Source organism: Microchirus variegatus, assembly GCF_963457635.1.
Source record: "Microchirus variegatus genome assembly, chromosome: 2".
NCBI lineage: Eukaryota > Metazoa > Chordata > Actinopteri > Pleuronectiformes > Soleidae > Microchirus > Microchirus variegatus.
In genome coordinates this window covers 37,252,727-37,266,468 of record NC_139803.1, presented here as the reverse complement: position 1 = coordinate 37,266,468, position 13,742 = coordinate 37,252,727, and the positions used below count along the sequence as shown (strand labels likewise).

Sequence of the window (13,742 nt, the reverse complement as noted above, 5' to 3'; positions counted from 1 at the left end):
ACGACAACAAATTGTTGATAGATCACACGTTGACCAAGATTCTTGAAAAAGCAACTTTTTAGGTTGTCTGTTGGGAGCAATTCCCTCCCACGACGTCCTGAGACTCGTCCTAATTGTCAGAAACGCTTGAAGCAAAATGACACTGTCAGATGAGCCTAACTTTGCCTCTGGCTGGCATAAAGAAGTGAATGCTGGATTATGTTCGATATCCTCCGACAACCTCTAGTGGATACTGGACCTGACTGACATAGACTCTGCAACTAAACAGGGTGATACCAAATCCTTATAGGAGTGTAGTCTGGCCTGAAATGAACTCTGAGTCTTGAAGAAATCCCAAAAGAATACACAAGACTTCATAAATAGTTAAAAAAAAAAAAAAATTTAAATGCTCACCTCCTCTTTTGAGATAGTTACGGTAAAAAGGAACAAAGCTTCAGACGAATTCAGGATCAATCAAGGAACGTGTCTTGTGATTATTCTTCAGCGATTTGTGCATTGCGTCATTGTTTTTGAATCACGGTAACCTATTATGTGTTTATGTGTGTAGATTATGTGTTGCAATGAATATATTAATTATCCATAGAACTGCTGAAGTGTACACTACCGTTCAAAGGTTCGGGGGGTCACCTATACAGTTTGTTTTTGTGTGTGTTTTCCATTAAAAGTCACACTTTTACTCATCAAAAGAGTTGCAAAATGAATAGAAAATATAGTCGAGACATTGACAAGGTGAGAAATTATGATTTTTAAAGCTGTTTTCAGCTACATCATTACACAAGGGTTTTCTCATCATCCAATAGCCTTCTAACGCAATTAGCAAACACAATGTACCATTAGAACACTGGAGAGATGGTTGCTGTAAATGGGCCTCTATACACACTATGTACATATTCCATTAAAAACTGTTAAAGACGTTTGCAGCTAGAATAGTCGTTTACCACGTTAATGTATAGAGTGTATTTCTGATTCATTTAATGTCATATTCAGTGGGGAAAAAAAGTGCTTTTCCTTCAAAAATAAGGTCCTCAAACCTTTGAACGGTAGTGTAGATGAACACTAAATTCTACAAATAATAAATTAGTTTTCATTTTGAATCTGAACTTAGCAATAAAACAACTTATAATCCTAATTACGTTAAGGGAAATACATGAGGGGTCCCCCAGAATATTTTTGACTCGTTGAGACGTCCTTGGTTGAGAGACAAAAAAAAAACATTCAGGATTTGTGTGTTAAAATATCCCAAAGCATTTCTCTGTACTGCCCTGACCTGCTCATGTACTCATCCTGGCCTCTGACAGCCGCCATGGAGCCAGCGCAAGGGAAATGTATTGAAATTTCCTGGAAGTGTCGATGTGTCAGTGTGGGTGGCGACATGCGGGCGGTGGGTGTCTTCCAGTGGTTACGGGAGCCTTTTACATCAGACGGGAAGTAAAAGTATGCGAGCTATACGCATTATCAGGACAGATATGCAACATCCAGTGACACACCTCTCGAATACAAGTTCTCAGAAACGCAGATAAACGCCTACACACGATTGCCTTTTTTGCGAAGCCACGTTCGTCGCATGTATGGCACGCACACAGCCGTGTGTACACACTTTACACTTCTTTATATTGGTACAAGGGCCAAAGAGGAGTCGCTAAAAACATTTATTTTATTTGCCAAAAAATGTGATGTCATGAGTAAAAAGGCTTTTCAAAAATCTCCTTTTTTTTTTTTTTTTTTTTTTTTTTTTACTCTAAATTGACATATCTATACGTGACCCTCTCCTCCTGTGAGTCAGCTTTAATACTTCATAGTTACCGCAGCATGACGACAATGTTGACATATTGTTGCCGTGTTTGCTCAAAGGTTTGTTTGCCTTTGTCTGAGCCAACATGAGTGAGAGAGGAGAGAGAAACAAAGGTACGTGCCGAGAGCCATGCTTCATGACCAGGGCAGGGGATTGGGGTGGGAGGTCAGGGATGTGTGGGGAGTGCGGGGGCAGGGGAGTCCAGTCTCAGTGACTCCTTGGTTGGAAAGAGACACGGTTATTGAATTGAAGGTGATTTTAACGAGGAAAGCTAGAAATGAACCCATATACCCTTTCCCTATACCACCCTTAATTGAGAATGAACAAAGATGATCGTTGATGATGCAAAGAACCGGCTGAAGAAGAGAGGATTTATTATATAAAGCGCAGTGAAAGTGTGGAGAGAGTGCTTTCATGTACGTTTTGTTGTCTCTCTCAGGTTTTGGGCTTCCAGCCAAACCAGGTCTACCTCTCTGTCGCGACCAGGGACTGTATATAAAAAGGGCGCGACGCAAGACAGGAAGTTGACATAAAAGAATGAAGGACCAACTGAAAGGGGACTCAGGAGCCAGAGTGGGAGCCACTGTCGCGGTCGGAAGTTATTGTTTCAGCTTGCAGGCATCCACAGTGACAGGAATCTTATCACTCCACTGAACTTACGTTGCTCCCGTGGTGATGGCCACAAGTGCGGAGAGCATTCCAGGACAGGAAATATTTAACCCCCTGAATACTCCACTTGCTGGCCACCAAACACATCAGCGTCCGTAGACTACTGCTCTGCATGATCACTGCAAAGGGAACATGTGGCTAACAAGAATAAGGGGCCATCCCTGTACTTAAACTTAAGCACATTTAGTGTGAACTGAAGGCGGGTGCGTCGTAGCAACGCTCAGGCCCAATCCCATTATTTATTTTGTGCCCCCTAACCCCGAGCCACTTGGAACTACGTGACAAGCGGCAGCAACGTGTTTTTTTTGCGGAAGATTCCTCACGACATCATCAAAAAAACACTATTGTGGATACCTTAACCCTAACCCTGGTGTTAAGGTATTGTTTCAACACCGTTTTACAAGTGGAATTTACGAAAACTGCAAACACACATTGTGTTGTGCAGCATTACTACGCGACTATGCTCGTTATCTTGCTTGGATTTGGTTCATCTGATACAAAATCTCATGGGCCACTCTTTGACGTGTGAATATAAAACATCTCCTGTTGTGGCAGTAAGTCACATTTGTTTCAAGTGAGGCTTGGACTCTGCCAGATTCTCTTCATAACTTTTCCAGACAGAATTTCAATATTCAGAGCCAGCGTGTTGATGGCGTCCGGTTTGGTGGACTCAGGATTGGGTCTCCAATGGGTTTCCCCGATGTAGTGGTCTCTTGTTTTGCTTCATCATCGGGCCGTGATCTTCACTGGAGCAGTTCACCGTCAGGTGTGAATCGTCCAGGACGAGAATCAGCACCTCCACATCTGATACCATGGTCCTAATGCGCAAAAGGGTTGAGTGCCCTCTCCGGGTCAGGAGTGAGATCCTAAGAGCCCCAAGTGGAGGAGTTCAAGTATCTCAGGTTAAGGTGAAATGGAGCGGGATCTCGACAGGCGGATCAGGCCCTGGCGAAGTGGTCACGGCACATCCCAACAGGAGGAGGCCCAAGGGAAGACCCACTGGAAGGAGACGATGTCTCTCGGCTGGCCTGGGAACGCCTCGGGAATCCCCCGGAAGAGCTGGACAAAGCGGCCGGGGAGAGGGAAGTCTAGGCTTCTGATTAGAAGTAGAAGATGGATGGATGGATATTGAATATTATGCACAAACTGATTGAGACTTGCTTGGTCGTTTGCGTCAGTCAGGGCAGACTCGAGTTCAGTGATAATCTGATTACTCCAGGAAATGTGTACTCTAGACATTTGCACTTAAAAAACAATAGCACATTATTCCAGGCTCAACGTCGCCCTTGGGCTCCATTTGCACACACACACAAAAACCTAATAAATACTGTATATTCCAATGCAGCAGTGGGGGACGTCCAGCCTTTGAGGCCTTCGATCAATTCATAAACTCAGAATAAAAACAACCAGCGAGCCTTCTGGTTGTTTGTCCAGGTCACACTGGGTGTTCATGCACTTCATGGTAACATGTCATTGCTAATAAGCATCATGGCATCTGTCCAAATACTGTATATCAACGTTGATCGTAGAAAAGATGATCTTTTGTTGGAAGTGAAAGACGAGCCAGAGGGTTTCAGTTTGTGGGGATGTTTTCTTGGTGATGCACAAAAAGCCAAGTTATGAGTGTCTGAAAAATGGAATCAGTTATCAGAACATTGCTCTTGGGTCTTTTTATGGAATAGTTTGTTTCCAAAAACAGCTGCGATACAGATTGTTGATCTGGTGCAGGGACAGAATAAGTACAGTCTTTCTATGTGGCCTGTGGTGCCCCCAAACCACCCTGGCTTCACCCCGTTTTTTGTTTAGCCTCCTACTTAAATGCCACTTTCTTATCTCATCCACCTTTTTTTTATTATTATTCACAGTATACACTCCACACACAGCAGTGAACCAGAGACCATTGTACTTACCACTAACTGTGTTATCAACAAAAGTGTTGGGACTTCTGCCAAGAACAAGAACACTGTGGACTACTGTTGAAATGACCTTAGGATTGATCTCAATACATCGTAGGGAAAAAAAAATCGGATTGAGGATCGTTTCCTTTAATGTTGAAAGTACTGTGGTGGTTTTTATTTAACAGATCTGTTATTGAGTCAATGTTAACCTTTTGTTTGATTGCTTTTTATGACAAACCTCAATCATATCAGTTGTGATCATCCACTTCTGGTTGAAATCATTCTTCTTCATTCTGGAAGGTCAAAGTCAGTTGGCCGATCAATGCTATCAACTTGCACATTGTTGATTGCACCAGTACGATTGTATTGGTAGCTGATTGGTAGTGGCACCAGTTACAAGGAGTCGAAGTACTAGAATGCCTTTTAACTCCCATAATAAGTCATGAGAAAAACAGTGTGTGATAAATGCTTTTATTGGAAAACTCCCTTGGCCTCGATCTCAGTAGTTTCTGTACCGTTGGGGAAAAGCTTCTTTAGGAACTGACCGACAGACGACCTGTCCAGTGGGGGTGTCGCAGGACGTGAAGTGGCCCGACGGTTGTGTCGCCCGCATGATTATCTCCTGTCGGATACGTAGATGTATACAAATAGTGAATCATCTGTTTGCATTAAACTCTTTAAAAACACTGTAAGTGGCTGTGGAACCTGTATCCGATTGTCGATGAGTCGTGTGCACGGCGTGGCCACGGCTCTCCTCGACGTCGCGTTTCGCACAGTCATCGGCGTCGCAGCATTCACACAGAGCATCGTCTCCCTCTGTGGCACGCCAGCTGAATGACAGGGAAACGTTCGCGTTCAAATGAACGGATTCCAAGCTGAGATAGATGTGAAAATGACCAAAGAGGAGGTCTAACCTGAATGTGGGTCTGTGGAAGAAACAGGCTTTATTCAGATGACTCTGAGATTTTTGTTTCAGTGTGGCCCTCAGGTGGCAGCTGATGAACATCTAGAATAAAAAAAGACAAATTAATATAGTGTATTTGATACAGTATTGTCTAGTTTTCAAAGTATATCCGTAGTCATTTATTTTGAAGTGCTACAAGGATTCTTGGTTTCACTTTGAGTGTTCACACAATGTAAGGCAAGGTGATTGCACTGTGTTTTAGAACTATTTTAAGGGTTTAAAAACATTTTTAATATTGTTGCAATGGTGTCACAAATCACTATTATCTTGGTTAGGATAATCACACATTGACTTTTGATACTGCTCCATGCCGAAAGGCTAATTTGAAGCATGTTTGTGTACATATGATGATGAGCTAATATAATTATTATGATGATGATTCAGAATGTAATAAACTGGCGACTGTCTTTACAGACCTGCTCCACGGACTCCTGTTTGAAGTGGAACGCTCTGACGCTGAAGCATAACCTGCTCTCCTGCTGTCTACGGAGGAATTTCGACGACGAGCCCGGTAACACGCTGTCCACAAGACATCTGCAAAGGAGGAGTCTTACCTTGCATTGTTTCAAGTCTAATCACTTTAAAACAGAGATGTTGACTGAATTCTTGGGATTTTCAACAATATACAGTGTATATATATATATATATATATGATTGAGACTGACCCATGTCCTGTGATAAATTTGTATCTGGGCGTTGAGAGAGGGTCAGGCTTCAGTGTAGCAACACAGTGGTCCACATACACATTCAGTGGAGGGTGCAATGGAGCCTCCACACTGGCCTCCAATAACACTGCTTCCCCCTGCTGGTAAAGTGAGGAACTACGTAGAGAGGTGCAGTCATCTGTGAAAGGACAGAAAGTAAAGTTTCAAGTAAGTTTCATATTGAATACAAACAGTATATTACCATATCCTGTCAATCTTCCACTTGACTACAGTCAGGTTATATTGACTTATTTATTATATATATGTGTACATACTGTATGTATGTATGTACATATATATGTGTGTGTGTGTGTATGTATGTACTGTGTATATATATATATACATATATGTATGTATATGTATGTAAAACAGATTCATTTTGCATTATATATCGCTCAAAATTCTTTTATTTTGAAAGTCTGTTAAATATCACTGAAGCTCACTAGATTGAGTTGGATAAAAGTTTCACCTTCCACAGTACGAAGGGAAAAGTGCAGGAGGCCAAAAACGCTGATAGTGGATGTCATGGGTAGCCACGTCGGAGTTAACGGTTGTGCACTTACTATCTGCTTCCTGTGCACATACATTTAAAAAAAAGGGGGGGGGGAAACACAAGTAAAGCAATTGCAAAGTGCTGACGGCGGCTCAACCCTCTAATTTGCTGCAGTCAGACAGGTCACAGCGTAAATTTGACCCACTTTCAGTGCATGGAAAGTTATGCAATGACACAGCAATGACCTTACCTCTTAAACCGGCACTCAACAGGTATGACAGTTGTCGGTCCTCTAATAATTATACTGCCTGAGGAGGTGGAAGCCAAGGCAGGAAATAGTAACAGCTGGTTGGAATATACAAGCCACTCAATGTGAACCTGAAGCAAAAACAAAGAGGTTCATATACATAATATTGTATGTGATGTGAAGTGATGCATTTTTACATTTACTGTCTTCTGCAGGGTTGACTGTGAGATTGCAAAACACCTATATTTACAAGTATTACAACTGCACTGACTGACAAAGCCAATGTTTGCTAAACCTTTATGGATAATATATTAATGCAGTAGTATGTGGACACAAGTGCATTATCTGAAGGCATAAAACAGGTAAAAAATAGTCAGTATTCAGTTTCCCGCAGCTCATTTGCGTTTTTGACCCCAATGTTTGCAGCATTCATGTCTGACATAAATTCAGAGGATCTCAACACAATCAATCAGGTTATGGAAAATTACTTCAACTTCATAACAATATATTTAGATGACATGTTCTGAGGATATGGCTAAAGATAGAAATGACTACATTTGATGTATTGTAGCCTTGGTGGAGGTTTGTGCTCCCTAAGTGCTTTTTACACTTAATTTACAATCTATTTTTAAAATGTGACCAACTAATTAACTGCTTTGTATTGTTTGTACTATTTTTTGGATTGATCCAAAATACCTGATAAAATATAATATATATAGTAAATAATAATATATTGTAAAACTAGGACAGGTGTTGTCACTTCTTACACTGGACACAGTGCCACAGTCCTGCAGCCCTGCAGAGATGACCAGTGCGTCGTGGTCAGACATGTGTTCTGTGCTCGGTCCACACCGCGGCTCCAGTGTAGAGTTCGCTCCAAGTTGCAGATGCTCGGGTGTGAATGGAATCCGCCTCTCGTCGAAAAACCGTCGCTTTACTGTGATTTTTATTTGGACTTCTTCGCATTTTATTTCAAGTCCGGTTCCTTCCGGGGTTTTTTCAGACAACGAAGCCCAAAGACACAAACACAGCGCGGCCACGACAAGGTGAACAAGTCCTGTAAGTCTGACCATTTTTAGTGGAGTGTTTACTTTTTACAGTGTTGAATTAGCAGTGTCAGGTCTGTCAGGTGTGTGTTATTTGGCTGTGGTCGAGGCGGAACTGAAATATTCATTCGCGTTCCCGCGGGGACCGTTACTGCGGTTGCACCAGATGTTAGCGGATGTTTTCCCAAGTGTGAAGTTTGTTTTCGTCTTTCTAGTGTGTTTTCACGGGAGAACAGTTTCAAATATGGATCAGAAAGATATCGCAGCGGCATGCGAGGACATAGACTGGGGAGGAAATGGAGCCGAAGAGCCGGGGTTTAAGAAAAACACAACTTTATTAAAAAATGTCCACACGGATCTTCCACATCCACTCCCACACCATGTGAAGTGCACTCTGATTAAAGGAGATTACCTCTACTTCCATTATGGCTGTGATGGACAGGATGACAGAGGCTGGGGATGTGGCTATCGCACCATTGAGACACTCGCTTCCTGGGTTTGTCAGAACTTGTCTCCACCCAAGCACCAACATCGACCTCCACCAAGTATCCCAGATATCCAGCAAGCTTTGGTTGCAATGGGGGACAAGCCAAACTCCTTCTCAGGCTCCAGAGAGTGGATTGGGACATTCGAGGCCTCCCTGGTACTTGACTATTTCTACGATGTTCCCTGTAAATTGGCTCACATCAGAGGTGGAGGTGCCCAGTTGGAGCATGAGGCAGTGGAAGAGCTCCATCGACACTTTGAGAAGCACGGCTCGCCAGTCATGATGGGAGGTGACAGGGACAATTCTTCTAAGGGAATATTTGGGGTGTGCACCGGGAACAAGGGCAGTTACTTGCTTGTCGTTGACCCTCACTACTATGGATGTCAGCCAGAGAAAGCAGAGCTGCAAAGGCGAGGATGGGTGTCATGGAAAAGAGTTTCATCCCTGGATCAGACTTCATTTTATAATCTGTGTATGCCTCAGACTGCAAGGAAGGGAACATAACTAAGTGGCAGACATGTCCTTGTCCATCTTGGACTTAAATGTTTATTATTATTTTTGATGAAAATCTGCAGCAAACTAGTACTGTTATGTCATTCTGAAAATGATCTACAGTGCCACCCTGTGGTGAAATTAACAATCTCTATTTATGTGCATCAGTTTCTGTTTCTAAGGTGTGAAGATGTAGAAATCGAGCCAAATAATAAAACAATTATACACACATATTTGACACTGATTTTATTAGACTTAAGTCACTATCTTTTTAATTTTCAACAATACAGGTTACTTCCCTATATTGCCTTTGCTTTCTGGGATATAATGTCAGGCATTTTTAAATATATTTCTCTGCAGTTCGTAATTTATCACTTGCAGTGTATTATTTGACAACAAAATTCAGTTATGTATGTATATTTTGACCTGCAATTTCTAACTTTAGATTAAAAGAGACACCACACCATTCAACATTAGTTATATGGCACACAGTCCTTATAGAAAATCTGGAAGTTTTTGTCCACGTCCATCCTCCCCTTGAGGAACTTCTCCAGGTTCTTAAGAGGAACTTCCACCACATGGTTGTTGACGTGACCGTTTAGCCCGTATGCTCCGAACACGGGGAACTTGTAGCGCACAAAGTACGGTGCGTTTTGGTCAAACTCCGTGCAGCAGTAGGCCGACCATATGTATTCTGGTACAGCGACCCGGTCCAGGTTGTCTCGACGTATCGTGTGCCCGGAGGTGGTCACCCCGGTCACCACAAAGGCTTTGCCTCGGCAGTAGTTGTTGAGGCGTTTGCGGAGAAGCCCCTGGTGCTCCGTCCAGGGACCTAAGTTGAACTCCCTGCTCTGAGGTACCACATTCGTCAGAGTGTAGGTGGCGGCTTTGTCTCGAGGGTCGGCCTGATGCTCGTCGGGATTTAGTTGGCCACGTTCATATTGGACCACATCAGCATAGTCCTCGAGGACTGCCTGGGTGTCCTCAAAGTTCATAGGCATGTTTGAAGATTGTGGGAAGGGCTCCATGTTACTGCTGCTCTTTTCTGAGGCCAACTGTTCAAGGAGTGAGAAAGATGTTTTATTTTTCACATTAAGACACAATGTACATGATAAACTGATAAACCTGGAATAGAACACTCACCTGGGGCTCAAACATCCAGGGGAAGTCCACTTTCTTCTCCCCATCTGACTTCTTGAACGTATAGGCAGAATAGATGGGGATGCGTTTGTGGGGGTCGTACAGGGTGACGTAGCTGGGTTGGTCCTCGTAACGTTGACAGATCTTCTTAAAGGAGTTGCCGAGGTAGCCTCGAGGCGGAGTGCCCATGTACAGAGAGTCCTTGCAGCGTTGCTCGTGGTTAAAGTCCTCCACCACATCAGCCTGGGCCTCCTGGAGCCACACACAGATCAGCACAGTCATAACTGCTGATTTGAGGAACATCACAGCAGCTCCTTTTCCCTCCATCTTTCAACTTTTACGTCCGTTTAGATGTCTCGACTCCGTCTAATGCGTCTCCTTTTCGCACCGCCGACAATCCACTATCATCTATGAAACGACGCTTCTGTTGCAGCTCTATCAGACCCAACATTTCCCTTCTTGCCTCGTCTATACCTCCAGTGAACTGGTCTCCCATTGTCGAGTACTTTGCATATCCAAAGTGCCACAAGTGCCTTAGCAGTAAATTGACGGTGCTGAACTCTATCATGAAGAGCAGTTTATTAATCTGCAGAGTCAAAATGCAGAGGAAAGAACTTCATACAGTCTACAAACTACACTCAGCCCACTCTCTTCACCAAGTATCAATAGCATTGACTGACATTTTTCATGTCTTGAACTACAAAAGCTCCACTGCATGAAACTTTATGATTAATGATGGTGAAAACTGCTGCTGCTGCTGACATAGTGTGTGACTCATTCAGCAAAAAGGCAATTGGAAAAGATGTTAATAAAGGTAGAGCATATGAAATATGAAAAGTGGCTTTAAAAGCCATCATTTTAAAGGAGTTTTTCACATTTTGTAGTAAAATGTTATACTTTTACGACCAATTTGTGTGTCATGGAGGTGCTTTTGAATATTTTAAAACAAAGCTATCAATCAATCTCAATCAATCACACGTAAAAGAGTCAAACATTTCTGTTTGGCTGGCGTCAGCTTTGTATTTGTGTCCATTTTAATAATTCAACCCCAAATCGCAGACTTTGAGAAATGTTTAATTTTTGTGCTGTTTCAGTCAGACTGACAAACATTTGTTTTTTATATCGTCATGTAAATGTAATGACTTCATTGAATGCCTCTTTTATTGAAACCAGTGCCTTATTCAATAATCTGATCAAGGTTTGTTAAACAAGAGAAACTGAACATGGCCAAGATCTTTTATGGCACTTTACAGAAACTTTTGTCTCATGTGTTTTTAGTGGAAGCTGGTGGGACACAGTCGCTGACAAAGATCTGAAAATTCTGGTCTACAAAGGCGGTCTTCTTCAGGAACTCCTTCAGCGTCTGGACGGAGGTTTCCACCACCTCGTTGTTCTCCTCATTGAGCCCATAGTAGGCAAAAGAGGGCAACTTGTAGCGCTCATCGTACGGGGCGTTGTGGTCAAAGTCAGCACAGCAATACGCCGACCACACGTATGTGGGCACTGCGATGCGGTTGATGTTCTGTCTGCGGATCATCTTCCCCGAGGTGGTGATGCCTGTGACGACGTACGCTTTCCCCTGGCAGTAGTTGTTGAGCCGCTTGCGGACGATGTGCTCTTGTTTGTTCCAGACTCTGTTGTTGAAGTCGGGCACCACCGGCACCACATTGGTCAGCGTGTAGGTAGAGGCCTTGTCATCGAGCTCGTCCTGATGCTCGTCTGGGTTGAGCATACCGCGCTCGTACAGGATGGCGTTTGTATAATCGTCGAGAACAGCTTGGGCGTCTTCGAAATTCATGTGCATGTAACTACTTGGGAAGGGCTGCATCTCCTCTGTATCAGAGGATGTGGAGAGCTGTGGAGGCAGACACACAGACAGTGTTGGGAAGCATTTCTTGACTGAGTGACCTCAGTCTAACCTTCTCATTTTTCTTTACCTGAGGCTCATACATCCAAGGCGCATCAACACATCCCTCCCCATCTGAGCGTTTGAAGGTGTAGGCAGAGTAGACGGGTATATGGTCCACGGTGTTGTACAGCGTCACGTAGCGCGCCTTCTTGTTGTAATGTTGACAAATGTAGTGTACGGAGTGATGCTCCAGCCCTGTTGGCGGTGTGCCCATGTAGAGGAATTCTCTGCACTCTGGAGATAGCTCTTTTTCCACTCTGCCTCTTACTGCTGATAATAATGCAGTGAAAAGCAGGACAGCCATCTGCGCCTGAAATGCCATTAGCCCGGCGTCAGATATGTTTCTGTGAGCTGCTGCGGACGACTGACTCAGTGGAACACACAGGCTTGACGCTCCACTCTCTGTAATCAGGGTTCAGCATGCAAAACAATGTACGCCTCAAAAGATCCGCCCACAACGACAAAGACATGCAGTTCAGCTCGTCATCTATGTACAATTGAATAAAGGGATTTCTTAGATCAGAAAGAAATGAAGTCGTTATACGTATGACCAATCAATAACTCATACATAATATTCTGATATCATGGAGCATATCAGTGCTTTTATGCTGCAGTCAAGTGTGAGCATTTCGCTGCGATTAGTAGCCTCTCCTTTTTTAAAGGTTTTTAAGATATGGTGTTCTTGATAAAGTGTCCTACTGAGCGCTGTTCTAGTTTGTAGGAGACCTGACAGAACATAAGTAATGTATAAATCTATAATTTGACCAAATAATGAAGGAATAAAATGGCAGATCTAAGCTTTTTTTAGTTGCAGTCAACATAATGTGGCCCTACTTGTTGACTTATTTTTGAATAACACACTGTTCCCCAACAACAACAACATCAGTTTCAATAATATGGCACTTTTTAAATTATTATTATAATTGTGAGAGAGAATAAAAAATATTTTTTTTGGATTGAATCTATTGAATTCCAATCTTTATTGACACATTTCACTATTCAGAAAGATACGGTGGCCCTGGAGGGCCAAACACTACAACATTTAAGAAAACAAAGAAACATGAAGAAAACACAAAAAAATGTTGTTGTGTTTTCTTGATGTTGTAATATTAATATTTTTGTGTTTTCTTAAATTTTGTAATGTTAATATTTTTGTGTTTTCTCAATGTTGTAATGTTAATGTTTTTTTGTGTTTTCTTAATGTTGTAGTGTATGGCACTCTAGGGCCACCGTAGAAAGAAGCCATTTAACCCATTTCCTTTTTCCCATTTTTTATTATTTCAAGCGTTATTTCAGAACTATACATAACACTGTCTTTAAAAAAAAAAAGTTAAGCCTGTTTCTCTGGACTTTTTCCACATACAATGAATACAATCCCATTCACTTCTGCGTCGAGATGCTCATTCACACAGAGACACTGGTCACGTCGCTCCTCTTCTGCTTGAAGGCATTTTCGGACACACAACCTTTATAGAAAACATTCACGACATCATGTTGGTCTGTCTGTCTCTGCAGGAAGTCCTCCAGTGTCTTCAGAGGAACTTCCACCACACTGTGGCCTGTCTGTTGATTCAGTGCATAACCGCCATAAGTAGGGAACATAAACCTCACTTCATACGGTGAGTTGTGGTCAAACCGTGGGCAGCAGTATGCCAGCCATAAGTATTTTGGGATTGCTAAGCGGTCCCTGTTGTCTCGCTGGACGTTAGCCCCTGAAACGGTTACTCCCGTCACAACAAACGATTTACCGTGGCAGAAGTTATTGAGGCGCCGGCGAATGGCGTCCAAGTATGGATTCCAGGAGGTGTCCAGGAACTCTGAGATTAACGGGACGGCGTTGGTCAGAGCGTAGGTGGAGGATTTGTCGTCTGGCTCGGCTTGGTGTAAGTCAGGATTCAGTG

General features: G+C 42.9%; 4 protein-coding genes across 4 annotated transcripts; 1 reads left to right on the top strand and 3 right to left on the bottom strand.

Annotated features, from left to right (window-relative positions):
• Positions 1-4,892: 4,892 nt before the first annotated feature.
• LOC310941825 (zona pellucida sperm-binding protein 3-like) lies at positions 4,893-7,597 on the bottom strand (the record flags this gene model as incomplete). Its single annotated transcript, XM_083907073.1, has 8 exons — positions 4,893-4,981; positions 5,065-5,189; positions 5,274-5,365; positions 5,740-5,857; positions 5,989-6,166; positions 6,497-6,600; positions 6,771-6,898; positions 7,535-7,597. The coding sequence occupies 8 exons, from the start codon at positions 7,595-7,597 to the stop codon at positions 4,893-4,895; spliced, it is 897 nt and encodes a 298-aa protein (XP_083763199.1).
• A 385-nt stretch (positions 7,598-7,982) lies between these two features.
• On the top strand, positions 7,983-8,867 carry ufsp1 (UFM1-specific peptidase 1). Its single transcript, XM_083904825.1, has one exon. The coding sequence runs from the start codon at positions 8,058-8,060 to the stop codon at positions 8,802-8,804; it is 747 nt and encodes a 248-aa protein (XP_083760951.1). The 5' UTR covers positions 7,983-8,057; the 3' UTR covers positions 8,805-8,867.
• Positions 8,868-9,265: 398 nt separating this feature from the next.
• On the bottom strand, positions 9,266-10,428 carry LOC310941814 (endonuclease domain-containing 1 protein-like; the record flags this gene model as incomplete). Its single annotated transcript, XM_083907062.1, has 3 exons — positions 9,266-9,847; positions 9,936-10,184; positions 10,321-10,428. The coding sequence occupies 3 exons, from the start codon at positions 10,426-10,428 to the stop codon at positions 9,266-9,268; spliced, it is 939 nt and encodes a 312-aa protein (XP_083763188.1).
• A 768-nt stretch (positions 10,429-11,196) lies between these two features.
• LOC310941803 (endonuclease domain-containing 1 protein-like) lies at positions 11,197-12,145 on the bottom strand (the record flags this gene model as incomplete). The annotated part of the gene is made up of 2 exons (XM_083907051.1): positions 11,197-11,787; positions 11,870-12,145. The coding sequence occupies 2 exons, from the start codon at positions 12,143-12,145 to the stop codon at positions 11,197-11,199; spliced, it is 867 nt and encodes a 288-aa protein (XP_083763177.1).
• Between the last annotated feature and the right edge of the window lie 1,597 nt (positions 12,146-13,742).